This window comes from Impatiens glandulifera, chromosome 9, assembly GCF_907164915.1.
Source record: "Impatiens glandulifera chromosome 9, dImpGla2.1, whole genome shotgun sequence".
Lineage (NCBI taxonomy): Eukaryota > Viridiplantae > Streptophyta > Magnoliopsida > Ericales > Balsaminaceae > Impatiens > Impatiens glandulifera.
In genome coordinates, this window is record NC_061870.1 from 16,764,134 (window position 1) to 16,783,577 (window position 19,444).

Here is a 19,444-nt window from a genome sequence, read left to right on the forward strand (position 1 = left end):
ACTTACAAAATTAATTATATTAATTTATTTGAATAAATAATAACTTTTTTTTAATTTTAAATATAAATTCATTTTATAAACATAAAATTGTAAAATCGAAATTATTTATAAAGTTGTAACATTGTAAAATCTTATTATCATAAATTTAAAATCGTAAGAGTTTATCATTGTAAGAGTTTACTTAAAATCAAACTCGTTAACCTCATGTGAAATCGTAAAACCGTAAGAATTTAAGAGTCAACTCGAGATTTTAACAACCTTACTCTAGAAGGTTCTAGATTTTTTAGGTTTTTTCCTTTAATGTAATTCTATAGTATTCTTTAGGAGTTCCTAATTCTGGGTAGATGATAGAATTCTCTAGAATATCCTAATGATAAAAAGGATCTAGAAAAATCTCTTAACTTGTATATAAACAAGTCTTGGCCATAAAACCCAAAGACAAGAAATACAACTCATATTCTCCAAGATCTCTCCCTAAGTGTTCGTTCTTCTTAAATTTCTAATAATCTTAGCATTGAGGTAATCTAGTCTAGTGACGCACGGATTAAGGAGTTATTCGAGTAATTGAGTTTTTGTCCGTGGCAATAGGATACAATTAAAAGTATGGACGAAATTTAAAAAAAAATGTATTATCTTATCCACTTTCATATAAATAGCTCCATAAAATATATAAAAGAAAATCATTCAACTTACTATAAAGTGATAATTTGCCCATTGTTTATCGATCGGTTAAAAGAATATTCATACGACTTAAATTCAATCGCTTATATAAAGATGTATACAATGACTTCTTTTTGAAACACCATTTTATCTCTGTGTGATCCTAATGAGATTTTTTGTTTGAAAATGGATAAGTGTACATAAACATAGTTCAGCCCAAGCAAGATCTAGATACGCTAAAATTACTCATATATAATTGTTCTACTTGTTTTAGGCTATGTAAATAGTTCGTCTTGAAAAAACATACCAATTTTAAATATATGAGGTTAATTAATTAGTGGAATTGAAAAAATAGAAATTTCTAAATCATTCAAGTATCAATTTCTAATCATCAAATTGAAGAACAAAGCTTTAAATAGAAACACGAGAATTGAGATGTGTGAAAATCAAGTTTTGTTCACGTGTTAGATGATAAATGTGTGATGATTCACCCCACTAAACCGAGTGAACGACGACGATGGAGGGCGACTTTGTCCGGACACGAGAGAATAACAAATTAAGGTTTAAGGCGACTTCGTCTGGACACGATTGAACGACGACCATGGTGGAGGGTTACTTCGTCCGAACGCGAAAGAACAACGAAAAATATTTCCTTAAGGCAAAGAAAGTAGTGAAACAAAAAGTGTTGTATTTTCATCCAAATAGAAAGAGAAAAACTTTTCAGAAGAAAAAAAAAATAATTTAAATAAAAAGAAATAATAATGAGGTTGAAAATGTACTACTTTATTGAAATACATGTAGGACCATTATATTCTAGTCAAATTTCGTGTATCAATCTTAAAAATATATATTGTTTCATTTGTATTAATAAATAAGGTTTAAATATATTCTTATTTACTGTTTTATTTGAAGATGTTTTATTAAACTTTATTATTCAGTTTTTTTTTTAAATATTAAATTTAATAATATTTTAAAAAAATAATATAATGAATTTTTTTATTAAATAATAACGTAATAAATTACAATAATTAAAAATCATTCGTAAAATATTATACTAAATAAATTAGTTATTTTTAAAAATTTATTATTGTATTATACTAAGTTCTTTTTAAATAATAATTCAAGTATTATTTTTTATTTAACAATTATTAATTATTACTTTTTAACATTAAAAAAAATTATGATAAAAAGTTAACATATGTATAATGATATTTTAAATTAATTATATAATAAATATCTAAAATATTAAATTGAAAAACTAATATATATATATATAAATACAATAAAAAGGTAATATATAATATTTAAAAAAATTATTTAATACTGTAATTTAATATATTCTAAATAATTGATAAATATTTATTATTTTTAATCTATATTAATAGTGTAGCTGTAGAAATTTGTATACTAAATATTATATTATATTACTAAATAGAAATACGAATGAATATTATTCTTAAAAAACAATAATATTATTAATTTATAACTGATTTAATTTTAAAGATTAAATTCTTGTCATCTTAAAATATTAATAAAAAATATTAGTTTATTAAATAAAAAAATGTTACCGTCTTACTTGTTGTAAAAAAATAAAACCTTAAAAAACATTTAATAAAAAGTAAAAATTTGGAAAAGTTGGTATTTTGAGCACATAACCTCTTGAAGATTTATTGTTAATTAGTTCATCTTTTAGTTTAGGATATTGATTTTTATCTCAATTTTCATTATTGTCTCTTAAAGAACAAAACTTATTCTTCCATAATTTATGAACTATTTAAAAAATAAAATAAAATAAGAAACTGAAAAATAAAGGATGAACCTCACTCACGGTAATATTACTCAGCATCAATTTGACACATTTCAATTAAGTTCTCCAAATGAATTAAATTCAAGAACCCGCCTTTTTTAGGGTTGTTATGGAAGACCCATCACACCCAATCGAATCATAACGCTGAAAAAGATAAGCCAAGAAAAGGCTACCCGTTAGAGTAACATAATCCTTACCCGCACACTGCTTATTCGACTCACTTGGTGACCCGGTTTGAGGCCCATTTGACCAAAACAAATAGTTCAATAGTTCCCTCCCTTTCTCACCCGTAAACCGATCCGCTTTGAACTTATCCGGTTCTTCAAACACATTCGGATCTTTCATCACCAACGGTTGGTACCCGCACAAAAGCTCCCCTTTCTTCACCTCAAAAGATGACTCATATGAACTCAATATAAAGTCCTTTCTCGCTCGACCATATTGAGTTGGAACCTAGTCAAATCAAAACATAAAATCAAATCAAATAAATGAAAAATCATATTTTTTTTTTACTTACCGGGGGATTGAGCCGCATTGTCTCATAAACAAAAGATTGAACTAGATCCATCTTCTTAACCGATTCAAAACTCAGACCCGACCCGATATTTTCTCTAACTTCTTTCCTCAACCGCTCTTGCACTCCTTTATTCTCCTCATTTCCTAGTGCACCCAACAAATAAGGGATAAACAATGAAAACCCTCCATAAGCATTGAACCCAATCATAAATACGAGATTATGGATTGCTTCCTTGGTGCTCAAACCGAACTCGGTCTGGGCTCGTTGGATCACTTCTGCTCCTTCCTTCTCGATGAAATCCGCCACCTGGTTATAACCGTTGGATACTAGGAAAGCTGGGTATGCCCATGAATGGAGAAAGATTTCTTCTAAGGGTTGAAATAAACCGATTGGGACGGTGGGGAGGGTTTGTAGGGCTAGCCATAAGTCTAATTTAATGTAACCGTTTTCGTCGATGTCAGGGGAGAGGGAGGTGTCGGCGCCGGCGAGGCTCCGGCAGAAGAAGCTGAAGAGGAATTTTTGGACGGGTACGAGGTAGCTTACGGAGGTTGAGGAGGAGAGAGAAGATTCAATGGTGTCCCACATGGTGTCAAGTTTGGAAGAAAGGGTTGGAACCCATATGCTTGAGCTTCTTTTTAGTATGTCCATGGCGAATCTTTTGATCTGATGATAATTAATAAATAAAGTTTAATTTCTTATAAACATAAACAAATTTGAGATTTATTTTTTAAAACAATAAATATATCTATATATCCCCATGTGAAAATTGAAAATATGGACAAATTTAATGGAATATATGAACTAAAATGGGTATAAAACTATAAATGTAATAAAAAGTATAATTTGAAGAATGAAGAATTTAGCATTGATGTGGTATTAAAAGAGGTCTTCAAATGTAAACATTTTCTTTTAATGTTCTTCATAAATTTAAGAATTTATGTTTTATTAAGGCAGTCTATGTTAAGCTACCAAAAAATAATATTATTTTAACTTTTTTATTGAAAAAAAAAAAGTGACATAATCTTCTAATTAAGTTTTCATTTTTTTAATTTCATTCACTACAAACCCAAAAAAAAAGGTTAAACTTAATTATGTCCATTCATTTGTTTTATCTATAAATTTAATATTATTAATTATTTTTTTATGTCTATTTTAAATTGTTTCAATCTCACCCTAACTATCATTATTAAATTTGTCCATGCCTCTTTAATCAAAGTTTTCATGAGAATTGAATATAAGATATTTTATTTTTATGTCAAAATTTTATAAGTTGTGATTTTATATTTTAAACATTTTATGAGGATGAGCAATGAGGGTTTAATAAAGAAACTGTGTAATTTCAAATGGTTTCACTTTAAAGTCAGAAAGTGTGTGTGTGCTCAAGGAAGTATTGTGAATCTTATTAAAAAAAGTAAGAAGATATTTTATTTTGTGGAGTTCTAGTTATTTTAGAAAAAAAAAAAAAAAATCAAATTTTCACTATTATTATTTTCTCTTTTAAATAAAATTACATTTAAAATTTTTATTTTGTAAGTGACAAATTTATTACTTAAACTATCTTAATAAATTTATAATTATTATTTGTAGAAACTCAAACTTTTAATTACAATTATTATTTAGTATAAGGTATGGAGTATTGACTTATTGAGAGGCTATCTAGAAAGTGTTACCATTAGTTTTCCTTATTTATCTCTTTTATTTGTTGTTATTTATTTATTTATTCCTAGTGTTTAAAAAATATTGAGTGGTAATAATTTTAAGAAAGTAAACTTCCTTTTGTTAGAAAATAAAAATATTAATATATAATAATAAAATAATTTTATTTTTTATATAAAAAATATTTTAATAATATAATTAATTAAAGAGTAAGATATTATTTGATTATGGTTGTATTTATAGAAGAAAAAAACTCAACCAAACAAACTTGAGATTTTTTTATTATGAGGACCGACAATAAAGGCATAATTAAAAAGAAGTAAAATAATAATTGAAGACAAAGACTATGTGAAATAGGACAATAAGTAGTACCTTAGAGTGTTTGTCTTCATCAGTGTCAAGGTAAGCACAAACTCGTATTCCGCCGGTGTAATCTACGCTCGGCATAAAATCTCCAACAAGAATATTCTTCTTCTCCACAAGCTCCATATCGAACAAATAACTAAAAGACTTACAGTCCAGAACCGCCACCACGTTCGGATTAACACCGGTGAAGAACGGGAACGACGGTGGTACATTTGTACGGAACACCGTGCTCTGGTGCTTTTCCATCCGTTTCTGGTAAAATTTCGCCGCACCTTGAAACCAGAAATAGTCTAGTCTGTCTCCTATTGCTCCGATCAAAGGCCACCCATAATCACCTGGTATTGTTTTCATGGGGACTGATGTTGAACTCGGACTTGTTTGGATTGCCGGCCGGGGAGGTATTCCCGGCGATACGCTCATCATTGTGGCTATCATTGCTGACATCTCTCTCACACACACTATCGATAATAACTTTGCAAGATTTGTAAACATGTGAATATATGGAGAAGAGAAGACAAAAAGAAGAAGAAGATATTTTAGATAGGCTTATCTTGAATCTATAACGAGTAAATTTTCCACATGGGAGAGTAGGCCCATAAGCCAAACTCAACTTTTTAAGAAACAATAATTATAATAATAATTATTATTTTAAAAGATTTATTACATTAAAAAATTTTAAAATCATTTAAACACAATTTTAAAATATTACATGAAAAAAATTATTATTTAATAGATTATTGAGCTCGTAAGTTTTCAAAAATAACGATTAACTCTCTAACGAATTCTACTAGTTTTCTAGAACGAATATCAGAAAATGTCATAATCATATCATTAAGAATAATACGCAACGAGCCACCCCTCGATAGTGCGGAAATAAGTGAGTTTCTGATTAAACCTCATTGTGACACATACAACTAACCATAATACAACTTTTTTAATGCACATATTACCAGTTAGATTTTCACAGTAAATAACGCTTCATTCAAAGAATGAGATTTTGGATGGAATTTTTTACTTCCAAAGTTTCTCTCAATAAAAATTATATGGAATAATGTTAGCGAACAACTTGTAGTACTTCTCTACTTGAAAACTATCAATTTCTTTCCAACACATAATATCTTATTCATACGGAAACACTTGTTTGCGTCCCATATATCAGAAGTAAAATTCTATTATGGGACAAACTCTCCCTAATGTTTAATCTTTTTCTATATCTAATTCAGCTAGCGAAACCATTAGACTAATGATCAAATATATCATTAACAATAGAAGCAAGCACATGATACGTCGTAGCTAGAGTACTCTTGATACTACACCAAATCAAGGGCGAATCCAGGAATTTTTTTACCATGGGCTGAAAAAATTACAGGTATTACCCTAATACGGGTAATAAGTGAACATATTAATCAAACAGTTCCAAGAATATCCTTACTAAAATAAAATAAATATACTAAACCTAATAAAATACAAGAATACTCAATTTAAAAAAATTATGATAAGAAAATGTGAGAAGTTAAATTAATTAGGTTTTAAATAATAAAAAACTAACTATATAAATTTTAAAAAAAATATGAAATTCTAATTAATGAATTTCAGCATAGTTTTGTGAGAATATAAGAAAAAATATAAATAAGAACAAAAATATAAAATCGTGGTAAACACACATTATCAGAAAGTGCGGGTTAACCTAATATAATAGAGCAAATACTAGCAACAACTCTTGCATTGCAGCTAAAATCGATGCGTCTAAGTAGGGGAAGGAGAGAGCTAAAGAGGCATGAGGGAAGCGACTAGTCCCTTCTTTCTTGCCGAAGGCTTCCTTTAGATTAACGGACTACTTGAACTGCTTACACCCGGTAACTACCTATTTTGAACAGAAAGCATTGGCGTAGAAGTAAAAACTTTTGAAAAGTGGATCCAAGGTCGACACTCAAGATTACGATTATAGAATATTAATGCATATAAAAATAATATATCAAATTATTTATTTAAATACTGAACCAAATCAATATAATTATTTAACTTATTTATTAATATTAATTTTTAATTTTTAATTTTTATTTTGAAATAGTTTAAAACTAAGAAATGTAAAAGACTATTTTACCCTTATATTTATATAAATTATTATTTTAATTTTAAATTTTATCCTTAAGTAATTTGTATTATTAGTTATATTGAAATTAATAAAAAATCATGTATATTTATTATAAATATTTGTATATTTAATAAAAAGAAGGTGAGGTGTTTAGCTACAAAGCCAACTAGACAAAGAGCTATATGTTAAATATATATATATATATATATATATATATATATATATTTTTTTAAATATTTTACACTAGGCTACATCCCACCGCTGTCCGCAACGTAGCTTCGCCCTTGCACCAAATATCTTTCCAAAAAATGATCGAAGAATTATCCTACACAATGAATCTAGACTGCTCAAGAAAACTTTTCAACATTGAATAAATTTTCTTTCAAATGCTACACTCCGCTGGATAATTAGATATTTGGTGAACCAACTAGATCAATCATGACCATATTTACATTTGATCATCGATTCCTAAAGACTATTCAACTTCGTTACAAATCTACTACACCATTTTGATAAAAGAGATTTATTAAATGAAATAAGATCTCGAATATTCAGACCACTTAATCTTTAAAATATTTAACCTTATCCAACTAACTAGATGACAAGACGATGAGTTAGAAGATTCCCAAAAAAATTTACATATTATTCTCTCAATTTTTATCGCCACACTCTTGAGAGAATGAATAAATACATCATATATGTGATCATATATGAAAAGAAACTCTTAATGAGGATTAACTAACCCCATTTCGAGATTATTGTACTTTCCACTTATAAAGTTTACATTCCAATTTAATATTAATTGTGTACAAAGAGATCTTAAATCGTAATTTAAAACTCAATGTCATACCAAGATATATTGACAGAAGACCACCAATTCGAAACCCAAACATACTTTCCAACATCATCATTCTTCTATTTGAAACATAATATGAGAAAAATATGTATAACTTATTAAGATTAACTCGAATATTGGAACAAGCACCGAATAACTATAAAACATCTTGAAGGTGTTTAAAATTTATGTAGGTAACTTGAACCATGCATAACATGTTATAAAAAAATGTGATTTGGCAAAAGGATATCTTCTCCACAAATGAGTCACGAGTTTTGTTCGAAAACTATTATATTTTAGAGGGCTTCCATAACAATGACGAACATGAAAGGAGAGAGTGGATCACCTTGTCAAATCCCTCCGGAGCACTCGATTCCTTGAGAACTCTCATTAACAATGACATAAAACTTAACCTCTTGAACCAATCCATTCCGCACTCATTCCCATTTTACCATTACATAAAAAACTCATAATTGATGTGATCATAAATTTTTTCGATATCTAAATTGACAAAAACACATTTGTTAGCTCTTAAATTAGCTGAGTCAATGCACTCATTGACTAATAATACGAAATCATAGAAATTTTGTGACCATCTTATAAAAAGATGAAACGAGACTAATAGGCTTAAAGTTCTTCACATGAATAGTCTCTAAAGTTTTACGAATGAGACATATCAAAATAGAGTTTCAACTCTTGTCAAATGATGAAAAATAAAAAAATGATCAATTATTTTCATAATTTTAGTCTTAAGGAAAGACCACACCTTCTTAAAAAAAGCCAAAGTAAATTTCTCGCTTGACACTTTATCACTTATGCACCTTTAATGGCCTCTTCAACCTCCTCCAACGAAAAATGAGTGTCCAACATATCGTTTTGCGTTATACTAATTTAATAAAAAAAATACCATTCAATGTAGGTATAACCTTAAATGGCTCCTCAAACAAATCCTTATAGAATTTGGCAATACTTGTAGAGATATTTAGTTCACTATCTTGAACTTTTCGCTCGATCAATATCAAATTAATCACATTATTTCTTGTTTGCGTGTTAGAGATGTTATGGAAAATTTTGGTGTTTCTATCTCTGACTCTTAATCATGTGGTTATATTTCACTAATGTGCCACAATTTCTTCCTCCTTGCACATATCGAACAACTTACTAACAATATAAATCCGAGAACTAACCTCCTCAATGGAGAGTTCATGAATCTCCTCAGCCTCGTCAATGACATTAATTTCATTACACAAGTCATTGATTTTAGCACAAATCACGATCTCTCACGAACTAAGTTTTGAGAAGTTTATGCAGATTCATTAAGTTCACAAAGAGGTTACTCGACGGAGAACTAACCGATGTTTGACTAAACCACCATAATTGCACACACTTATAAAATCTTCATTGATCAACCATTTATTTTCAAATCTAAATGATCGATATGTTCTCTCCATCATTCGGCGTTCCATCAAGATCAGTCGGTGATCTGACAACTCCATGGAATGACCTTTTGAAATATATTAGAAATTATAGGAAATGGAAACTGATGATTAGTGATCTATTAGTTTCAGATGATTTTAATGAAGCAATTGAAAATGAGGGTGTTAGACGTGAGAGTACAAAAGAGGTTGATTGGAAAAAGACAGATAGAAAGGCGTGTAACTTTATTCGTTTGTTGGTTGCTGTAAATGTTGTGCATTATGTTGAGAACGAAACTACGACGTATGGTGTGTGGAGAAAATTTGAAGCTCTCTACACTGGGAGGTCAGTAGGGAATAAAGAAACACTAATACAAAGGCTGGTAAGCCTGAAAGTACATTGACAATAAATCATTTTCTGAGCACTTGAATGAATTTCAAAATATTTTGAATTAGTTAAATAGTATGAAGATAAACTTTTATGATGAGGTGTAAGCACTTTTAGTCCTTGGCTCTTTGTCTACGAGTTGGGAGACACTTATTATCACTCTTAGCAACTTAACACCAAATGGTAAAGTTAACATAGAATTTATCACCGATTCCTTAGTTGATGAGGAGAATCGAAAGGGGATAACCTTTAAGTCTGATATGATGGTGTGACTAATAGAGGAAGATCAAAAGATAATAGAAGTGGCTCGAGTATAGGCAAGTCTAGAGCTCCGAAAAAGGATTGTGCTTGCCATTACTGTGGAAAAATGGGTCATTGAAAAAACGAGTGCTAGAATTTTAAATTGATAAAGCAAAGGGTACAGTGAAGCCTAGAGAAAAGAAAGAAGAGAGTGCACATACATCTGCTTATGCTTCAGATGGTGAACTCACATATGCTTATAACTGTCAAGACTCTTGTCTTAGCGCGTCTTCAAATGAAACAACATTGATTGTTGACACATGTGCCTCTTTCTATATTACTCCATACAAAGGTTACTTCCAGTCCTACAAAGTTGGTGATCATGGTGAGGTTTGCATGGATAACAATGGTGTGTCCAAGATAGTTGGTCTTGGTGATGTTAGAATCGAGATAAACATGGGTTGTTTCCTGACATTGAGAGATGTATGACATGTTTTTGATTTGAGAATGAATTTGATTTCCACATGTAAGCTCGATGATGGAGGCTACTATAACCTTTGGGCTTGAAAACGCGGCACCGTCCCTATTCGATACGATAAGAAAATTGTTGTGTGAAGGAATGTTTTCAGTAGTGGATCATGGAAGTTAAGCAAGGGTTCCTTGATTGTTGCAAGAGGTAAGAAATGTTGTTCCTTATACAAGACAAATTTAAAAAATGTCTATGATGCAGTATATATTGTCGTGATGGAGTCATCCTGTAAGTTGTGGCACAAGAGACTAGGTCACATTAGTGAAAATAGGCTTGTTAGATAATAATTTATGAAAAAGTTTTGATAATAAATAGATAAAAGTAAGTTAAATTATATATATATAATTTTTAAGTCATATCAAGTATATTAATATATTTAAAGATGACAATAAGGTGTTGTAGTACAGTGGTAAGTACTCTCGCCTGTCACACGATCGAAACTACCACGTAGGTGCATCCGGTTGAGCAAATGCCGAAACTACCACGTAGGCACATCCGACTGAGAAAATACCGAAATCCTGAAAAACTGAACAGTTTGAGAAAATACCGAAATCCAGAAAAACCAAACAGTTTGATAAAATACCGAAATCCTGAAAAACCGAACAATTTGAGAAAATACCAAAATCCTAAAAAACCGAACGGTTTGAGAAAATACCGAAATCCTAAAAAATCAAATAGTTTGAGAAAATACCGAAACTGTTCAAGTCCAGTATTGTTCGGTATTATATTCAAGTCCGATACTTGTTTCTATATTTGAACAAGCATCTGATTCTGGTATTTACAAAAGTCGGCCTTAACTATTTCCAATACTTGTTTCTGTTTTTGAGCAAGCTTCTGTCATTGGCAGTCTATCACAGTAGCTGAGCTAAACCTACTGTAGACTGTCACCTACCAAAGTATTTCAAATTTCATGAGATATACGTTTTGACTCCATTAATGAATATTTAGCACATTATCATCCAGTACAGATAAGATCAAAAGAAGATCTTCTCTGATGTACTGCTCTAGAACTCAACCAATCAAATTAGAATAGGTGTCTTATAAAGCAAATACGACCGTTGTTGTGCCTTAGATATAAAAGAAGATTAAAGGAAAAACAGACAAAAGACTTGATGATCTGGGCTCTCTTGCTACTTAAAAACTCTCTCTCTACAAATATATATTCAAGCTTTTGCCTTAGCGTTCTCCGTGAGAGACAATTCATACAAAGCATTGTATTAATCCTTACATATGTGTGATTGTTTGTAAGTTGAATAGATAGTATCTATTCAACAAGTGTTGTGTACTAGAAGTTCAAAAACAGGTAGTGTCTAAGTCATGGTTGTTCGATTGGGTTTGTATAAGCGTTGTATTCAAACCAAAGTCTTCTAGTGAATATTCTTCCCAAGGTTGAGAAGAATATCCTTCTCGAGGTCGAGAAAAAGGGATAACGTATGAGATTTTACTCTGAACATCCATAAACAACCCTTGTGTCTTGTACTATTTACTTTCTAAATCTTCCAACCCCTATTTATCGCTTCAAGTCTAAACAAACACTTCCGCACTTAACTCCGTTCAAGAGTTTGTGAAGACTTGCGTAGAATAGAAACATACATTAACTTATAATAGAGTTAATATCAAACAAAGTGTGTGTAAGCGTTCAACATAGTCAGACCCCCGTCTCTATTGTTGATCCTGATCCTAACAAGGCTAAATGTTTTGATAAAGAGGAATGAGTTTCTGAATGTTAAGGATTCTCATGTTAAAAGTTGTGAGTATTGTTTGAAGAGTAAGTAAAACAGAGTCTCCTTGAGTAAGTCGAAGGTGGAACTGAAAAATAATGTTCTTGAGTTGGTCCATACAAATGTATGTGGTCCTATGAAAATAAAAAATCTATAGGTGATGCTTCTTATTTTGTAACTTTCATAGACGATGCATATAGGAAGGTTTGGACATATGCTATAAAGTCCAATGATGAAGTTGCAACAATGTTCGAGGTCTTTCACAGTCTGATTGAAAGAGAGACAGACAAGAAATTGATGAGGGTGCGGTCAAATAATAGCGAAGAGTACATAGGCTCATTTTATGATTATTGCAAAGAGTAGAGTATTCGACATGAACAGACTATGCCCAAGACTCCACAACAAAATGGAGGGGAGGAGAGGATGAACATAATAATCACTATTAAAAAAAGACCTTATAGCGATTGGTAAACCAATCTCTATTAACTTCCAACCAATCGTTATAGGCCTATAACGATTGGTCATATACCAATCGGCAGAAGTCTTCTTGTTGTTGCCTTAATTGACAATGTCGATTGGTAGATGGTCAATCGCTATATGCCTATAACGATTGGTTTATTAACCAATCGCTGCTCATTAAGGCTATGGCGATTGATTTTATGACCAATCGGTGATGTTTATTAAGGCTTTGACGATTGATAATTTACCCAATCGCTATAGACCTTTTAAAAAAAATCATTCATCAACTTCTTAGTTCAACACAATCATTCAAATCAAAGAACAACAATACCATTTTATATATTTACATCATCACCAGACTTTAATTTCTACACATATTACCTTATAATCAGACATTACCTTACGAAAGAACAGGTTCAAAAACATAAAACTATGTTCTTGTGTTTTCGCAGTATAAGGATGAACTTAAAACCTTATTGTAAATTCTGAACAACATTTGAAGTGTTTCAAAAGAGTGTTTATTGCAGAATTTACTTCTCTGCAACCACCACCTCACTTCTTACATGTCATGCCTTCAACAACATGATATATGTACATACAAGAAATATCAATAATTTTATTACAGTCTAAAACCAAAATTCAAAGGCTTCTTCTTTGCATTTAAATGTTGCCATATATAATTGTTCAATGTCAAAATCAAAATGAGAAACATTTCATATAAGCCAAATATTCCCCTATTTCAATACGTTTAGTTTACATTAGTAATAACTAATAAGCTAAACATTAGATTAGCCAACATCGACCTTAAGCAAATAAATTTCACATATTTTATATCTAATCTTCACAGTGAATGTGGAATTGAGGCAAAAAAAAATGAATTTATCATATAAAACGGTGTACTTACATCTCTAAGAGGGATTTGAGGAATATTTTTAGAAGTTTCATAGTTGTCCAACATTGGCCTTACAACAACGGGAAGAAAAAGGCCTGAAATTCAAGTAAAATAGTAACCAAATAAGCATCTGAAAAATAAACTTCATCCAAATAAAAATCAAGAAACAAGATGATAGTCCAAAGAATTAATACGTCTACTTGACGTTCCTTATGAATCAATCCCTAACTTCTAAGACAATAGTCAATCAACTAGTTCAAACACAAAATAATCAATCTTCAATTTCCAAATAGTGTAATCAAATAAATACATTATCGTCAATTTGTCAACAAACAGTTTAGATCTAAGCTGTATTGATTAAATTATCTACAATTAAAGTAAAATTCCAGGAAAATGGAGGAGGAGTATTCACTTTTGTCAAATCTAAGGTTTCTAATAGAGAATAAAAAAGATATACCAACGCCAGCGATGAGGCAAGATGTAGCTACAACAGGCTCCTGCATTATGAAAATCTTCAATTTGTTCATCTTTATTTCTTATGTTCGAAAGGTTATATGTGGATCTGTCTTTCTTATGCTCTCTTATAAATGAATTGCTAAATGCAGGAACAGGAACAACCATACAAACAGTTGAATCAAAAAGATTTGTGTTTAAAAATCACTTACAAACAACTATACTTCCAATCACAAAAAGAAATCCACCAATCCCTTTAAGAACAATAGAAGCAGAAACCAAAAGGTTTTCAATGTATAAAAAGTCCTCACATCAATCTGTAATGCTAACTTGGGAGCAAATTGTTGAGTTGAAGGGATATCATTCGTTCCAAGATCATTGTACCTATAAAAGGTTGAAGAATCTACAAGAAATTAAACTCAAATGCTCCAAGATGAATTTAAATACTTGCATTTCTATTTGTTTTATAGGTTGAAATGTTGAAAATACAAAGAAATCACCAATAAATGTCTGAGAATACAATGCTTAAATTTGCCAACTCGACTAGTATAACCTAGGTTAAATACTAAATTTGGTATTCTTATGTCACTAAACCCTAAAAAATGAGTTTGTAGTGATCGAGTCAAGCCGGGTATAGATTTGTATGTACAATGAGAGGATAGGGAAGCTTACATTTTTCTAGCGAAGAGGATGAAAATAGAAGCGAAAAGAAAGCGTCCAATGAACGAAGCGAACCCCATTGTTACTGATTGATGTAATGAGAGACTCTATATTGAGGAAATCGTGAAGCTCGATCAAACGACTCCAAGCAATCCTAAATCCCTAGATATTGATCGGAGACCGGACCGGAGAAAGGTGGAACGATGAAGATGAAGATGATGAAGAAACAATCATTGTGATTAAGCCTAATAAGAAATTTGCAGCTACCTCCAGAGGTTGCTAATTATATGGGGTGCCGATTGGTATACACACCAATCGCTACTATGACTAAATAATGCGACAAAAATCTGGCGCATTCTCTTCGCGGTTTTTTAGTGGGATATACCGAGTATAATAGTGATTGGTTCAAAGACCAATCGCTATTACCAAGGTAATAACGATTAGTTTTCAAACCAATCGCTATTACCTTGGTAATAACAATTGATATTTAAAACAATTGGTGGTAATGCTCGTTATTACCCCTTATTTTACTAGTGAATGTTGGAATGGATGAGGAGTATGCTCTCCCATGCCAGATTGGATAAGAATTTTTGGGTTGAAGCCATGAGTACTATAGTGTATGTGATCAACCATTCTCCCTCCAAACCATTAAATAATAAGTGTGAAGAAAGAGTCTAGTTAGTTAAAGATGTTAGTTATGACTATTTACGTGTTTTTGGTTGTAGAGCCTTTGTGCATGTTCTAAAAGATGAGAAGTCCAATATAGATGCAAAAACCAGGTAATGCATATTTTTGGGTTATGGTGATGAAAAGTGGGGATAATAGTATTATGACCTAGTGGACAAAAAGGTTTTGAGATGCCAAGATGTGGTATTCTTTGAAGATCAGACTATTGAGAATTTTGAAGATGGTGATAAACTTGATGCGCACATACGTGATTTTCAAGACTTGAGTTGTCTCATGATGTTGAGAAGACAAGGTCAATTATAGCTTCAAAATCGGATAGTGATGATGATGTTCCTTAGGATCAAGTTGTAAGCCATAGAAATGATATAAAAAATGATATTGGTGATAATATTGAGTCTGACTTTGAAGTTCAACAAGAAGATGGTAATCAACATAATCAATAAACAAATGTACTTAAGAGGTCTACTAAGGAGAAAAGATCAAGTTCTAAGTACCTAGCTACATAGTATGTACTTTTAACTTATTGTGGGGAGCCTGTATGCTATAAGGAGGCTCTCGAGGATACTCACAAGGAAGAATGGCTAACTGCCATGGACGAAGAGATGAAGTCATTGCTGAAAATTGCACATATGAACTAGTGGAGAGACTAAAGAATAAAAAAGTATTACAAAATAAATGTGTTAGGATCGGGGACGCCCTTGAAGGACCGGGTATGTTTCCGGTTTCAGGAAGGGTGGCCGCTTACAACACACACTACTTTGGTGATAGTCCGGTTAAAAACTAAAACCGTTCTCAGCACTGCACAAACTGTCACAGACTCTTGAACCGGGTTCAAGGGCGGAAATGTCTGTTTCAGGTTGAAGCAACGAATGCGACTTTAGATGATGTTTTAGAAGGAGTCGGTTTTATGGATATGAGTGACCGGTTTTAGGAGTATGATTGGTTTGAGGTTTAGGTGAAGTAAACAGGAAATGAAAGCAACAAAAGAATACGAGACAAGAATTTGTTTATGGATGTTCGGAGCAAACCCTCCTACGTCACCCCTTCTTCTCAGGTTATGAGAAGGATCTCCACTAACTCTTTAGAGTTACAATAACACTTCCGGTCGAGCCCAACTTCGCTACTCGCCGGTTACACCAAACTCACTCTTTGATGTAATACAATAAATCAACACAAACACACACAAGAAGCTTCCGGTTTTAGGCACACCGGTTTTGGAATACAGAACTTTATCTCTCTAGAATTTAATGCTTTGATGATTTGTTTTTCTTAATTCGTCACTTGCATTTAATGAAGACGATCCGTCTTCCTTTTATAGCTGAAAGTAGCCAACGGTTACTTTATTCTCTCTCTTGTGGATTGGTCGATCATTATCACGCCTGTTTGCAGAAAGGTTGCTTGCACGCTTCAACTTCCTCAACACCTGGCATTCATGCAGGTGACTCTGAGCATAGGATGACATAGCCGGTTTTTAGATTGAGACACGTGTTGAACATCCACTACCGGTTGTCAGCATCGGATCAATAAGGCATCATTGCTTTCCTCGCATGCTTCTGATCGGATCTGATCTTCTTTTATTCTTTCAAGACACGTTTCTTCCGTCATGGTACGTCACTCTTGAAGTTTGAATCTTCTGACTTTTGTTCTGAACCATCCGGTTTTTGTGTCTTGTGCAGTATCATCCGGTTGGAGTGTAAATTTCTGTCTTGGCTAACCGGTCGCTTGATAAAGTGAAAACCGGTTCCTCTAATCTTTAACTTGATCACTTGAAGCTGGTTTCTTTGAATTATAGTAGCAACCGGTTTTTGATGCCCCAACCGGTTCATACGGTTTTGATTTGTATCTGCACATGAAAATTACCAACTGTTTAGTTTGTCTGGCCGGTTCCAAAATTAATCTACTTAATTTTTCTATCAATTTCTCCCTTTTTGATTATTTAGAATAAATATTCAAAAATTGTAATGTATGGCCGGTTTTGAGAAAATTAACTTACTTAATTTGTCTATCAATTTCTCCCTTTTTGATTATTTAGAATAAATATTCAAAAATTGTAATGTATGGCCGGTTTTGAGAAAATTAACTTAATTTTTCTATCAATTTCTCCCTTTTTGATTATTTAGAATAAATATTCAAAAATTGTAATGTATGGCCGTTTTTTTTAAAAAAAAACATGAGTTTGATTGTTTTGAGAAAAATATGTTTGAAAAACATGAGTTTGATTGTTTTGAGAAAAATATGTTTGAAAAATTAGAAAGAGCAAAGTAACCAAGTTCTGAAACATAATAAGACATAGTTGTTCAAAGTAAACAAAGAAAGAGATTTAGGGCTTGGATGATCCCCCCTTGTGTGGCTCCTTTTCCAGCTCCTTCTCCAACCGTCTTCCTTCTTCTTCTTGCCTTGCCTTGTGTTCTCTATCACGTCTTTCGGCATCAATTAGCACACCGGCCCATACACTTGAGTGACCGGTGCCCTTATTCTTGAGATTGAAGTTGGCACAAACTGGCTTTGATGGTGGAGGTGGTGGAGTATTTGAAGGTCTGAAGCTTGGAGTTGCTGTAGATTCTCCGGTTGTCCTTCTCTTTCGTCGGTTAAGTTCCTCTGGATCTTCTTCTTCTTCCTCATCAAGCGGTTCCGCATTTATCGTGACCGGTGCGGCTGTTTTCTGTTCTGCCCGTTTCATCACATTCTTAACTGCACTTCGCTTCTTCTTGTTCCTTGTATTCATGGAGTAGGACGGTTGAGCCAGTGGAAGTTCCTGGACGTTGGCCTGCTCTTCCTCGTTGCATTGTTGGGCAAGCGCATAGTCTTTATCTTCAATCTCCTTCTGTAACCGTTCTCTTTCTATCTCTTCCTCTTGCAGTTTCTTTGCAGTTTCAGCATCCTTTTCGATTTGCGTTTGGGTTGTGCTGACTTGAACCTTGGACATTTCCCCGATTTGAATGGCCATTGCTTGCAGCATGTCCAATAGTGGAGCGGTTGCGGCTTTGACGGACTCGGCAATCATGGTTTTTACTGTTGTCTGCATGGCCGTGTCCATCATGGTTTGTAGAGAGTTTGACAGTTTATCTTCAGCCACTGCAATTCTTTCGTCGGTTACGGCTTTAAAATTTCCAAGGCATGAGTCAACTGTTTCAGCCATCGCTTGCTTGATTTGATCTATTTCCAGAGCTTTGACCGGTTGAGAAGTTTCTTGTTCCAAATTTTCAGAGGTTCCGGATGTCTCACCACTTATAAAGAATGGCTTACTTTGATATAACTCGGCATTGTTGAATTGACGTTGGCAACCTTTCCTCCATTGCATTTCAAGACGATCAAGATTTTGTACAAGTTGTTCTCGCACCGCAAGAAACCGTTCAGCCATCTTCATTTCAATCGGGTTTAGCGTCTTTCCTTGGGTTTCTTGAAAGGCATTCTCAACTGCCTGTAACCGAGCATTTTCAAGGATTACCGGAGCTTTGCTAAACGCCGATTGGATTAGGTTGGTGTTAGCTAGGTTAAGTGCTCTTTCTTCCAGCTTGATGAGCCCGTCCCACTGTTTGTTGCCACTTAAACCTGGAACCATGTCGGATAACTTGGTTTCGCATCTGAGCTTCACCCACAATATGTATGGCGTTAGCGCATCACTTGCACCTTTGTTCATGTCTTGAATGAGTTCCTCGAAGATCTCATTTTCTTGCTCTATGGTGTATGGAATCTCGTCCCCGGTTATGGCTTCATGTTGAGGATCGGTTTGCAGCGTGCCTGTTCTGGTTGCCGTTGTGTCTTCAATAAGGATCCCTTTGCCTTTGTTTACCTGAGTGGAACCTTCAGGTGTTGTGGCCGGTTGGATTTCTAAGGCTGTCTTCCCTCCTGCGGAACCGGAAGGTTCCTGTTCTTCATGATTTCCCTCCTGAGCCGGAGGTGTGACCTCTGTTGATTTGGTCGTCTCATCGACCGGTTGAGCTTCTGTCTGATCAGGTATTTCAACCTGATTGTCTGGCTTCCGACGACTTGAAACATCGTCCTCTTCGGTTTCCTTTGTGATCTCTTGGACCACATTATTGATTGCTTCTGAGGTATTCAAG

At 32.9% G+C, this 19,444-nt stretch overlaps 2 protein-coding genes across 2 annotated transcripts; both read right to left on the reverse strand.

Annotated features, from left to right (window-relative positions):
* Positions 1-2,467: 2,467 nt before the first annotated feature.
* Positions 2,468-5,479, reverse strand: LOC124914870 (fatty acid hydroperoxide lyase, chloroplastic). The gene is made up of 3 exons (XM_047455489.1): positions 5,013-5,479; positions 2,985-3,647; positions 2,468-2,920 (listed from the first exon to the last, which is right to left on the reverse strand). Exons 1-3 carry the CDS (start codon positions 5,448-5,450, stop codon positions 2,549-2,551), a joined length of 1,473 nt encoding a protein of 490 aa, XP_047311445.1. The 5' UTR covers positions 5,451-5,479; the 3' UTR covers positions 2,468-2,548.
* A 7,922-nt stretch (positions 5,480-13,401) lies between these two features.
* Positions 13,402-14,107, reverse strand: LOC124915888. The gene is made up of 3 exons (XM_047456637.1): positions 14,038-14,107; positions 13,593-13,675; positions 13,402-13,422 (listed from the first exon to the last, which is right to left on the reverse strand). Exons 1-3 carry the CDS (start codon positions 14,105-14,107, stop codon positions 13,402-13,404), a joined length of 174 nt encoding a protein of 57 aa, XP_047312593.1.
* Positions 14,108-19,444: the final 5,337 nt, after the last annotated feature.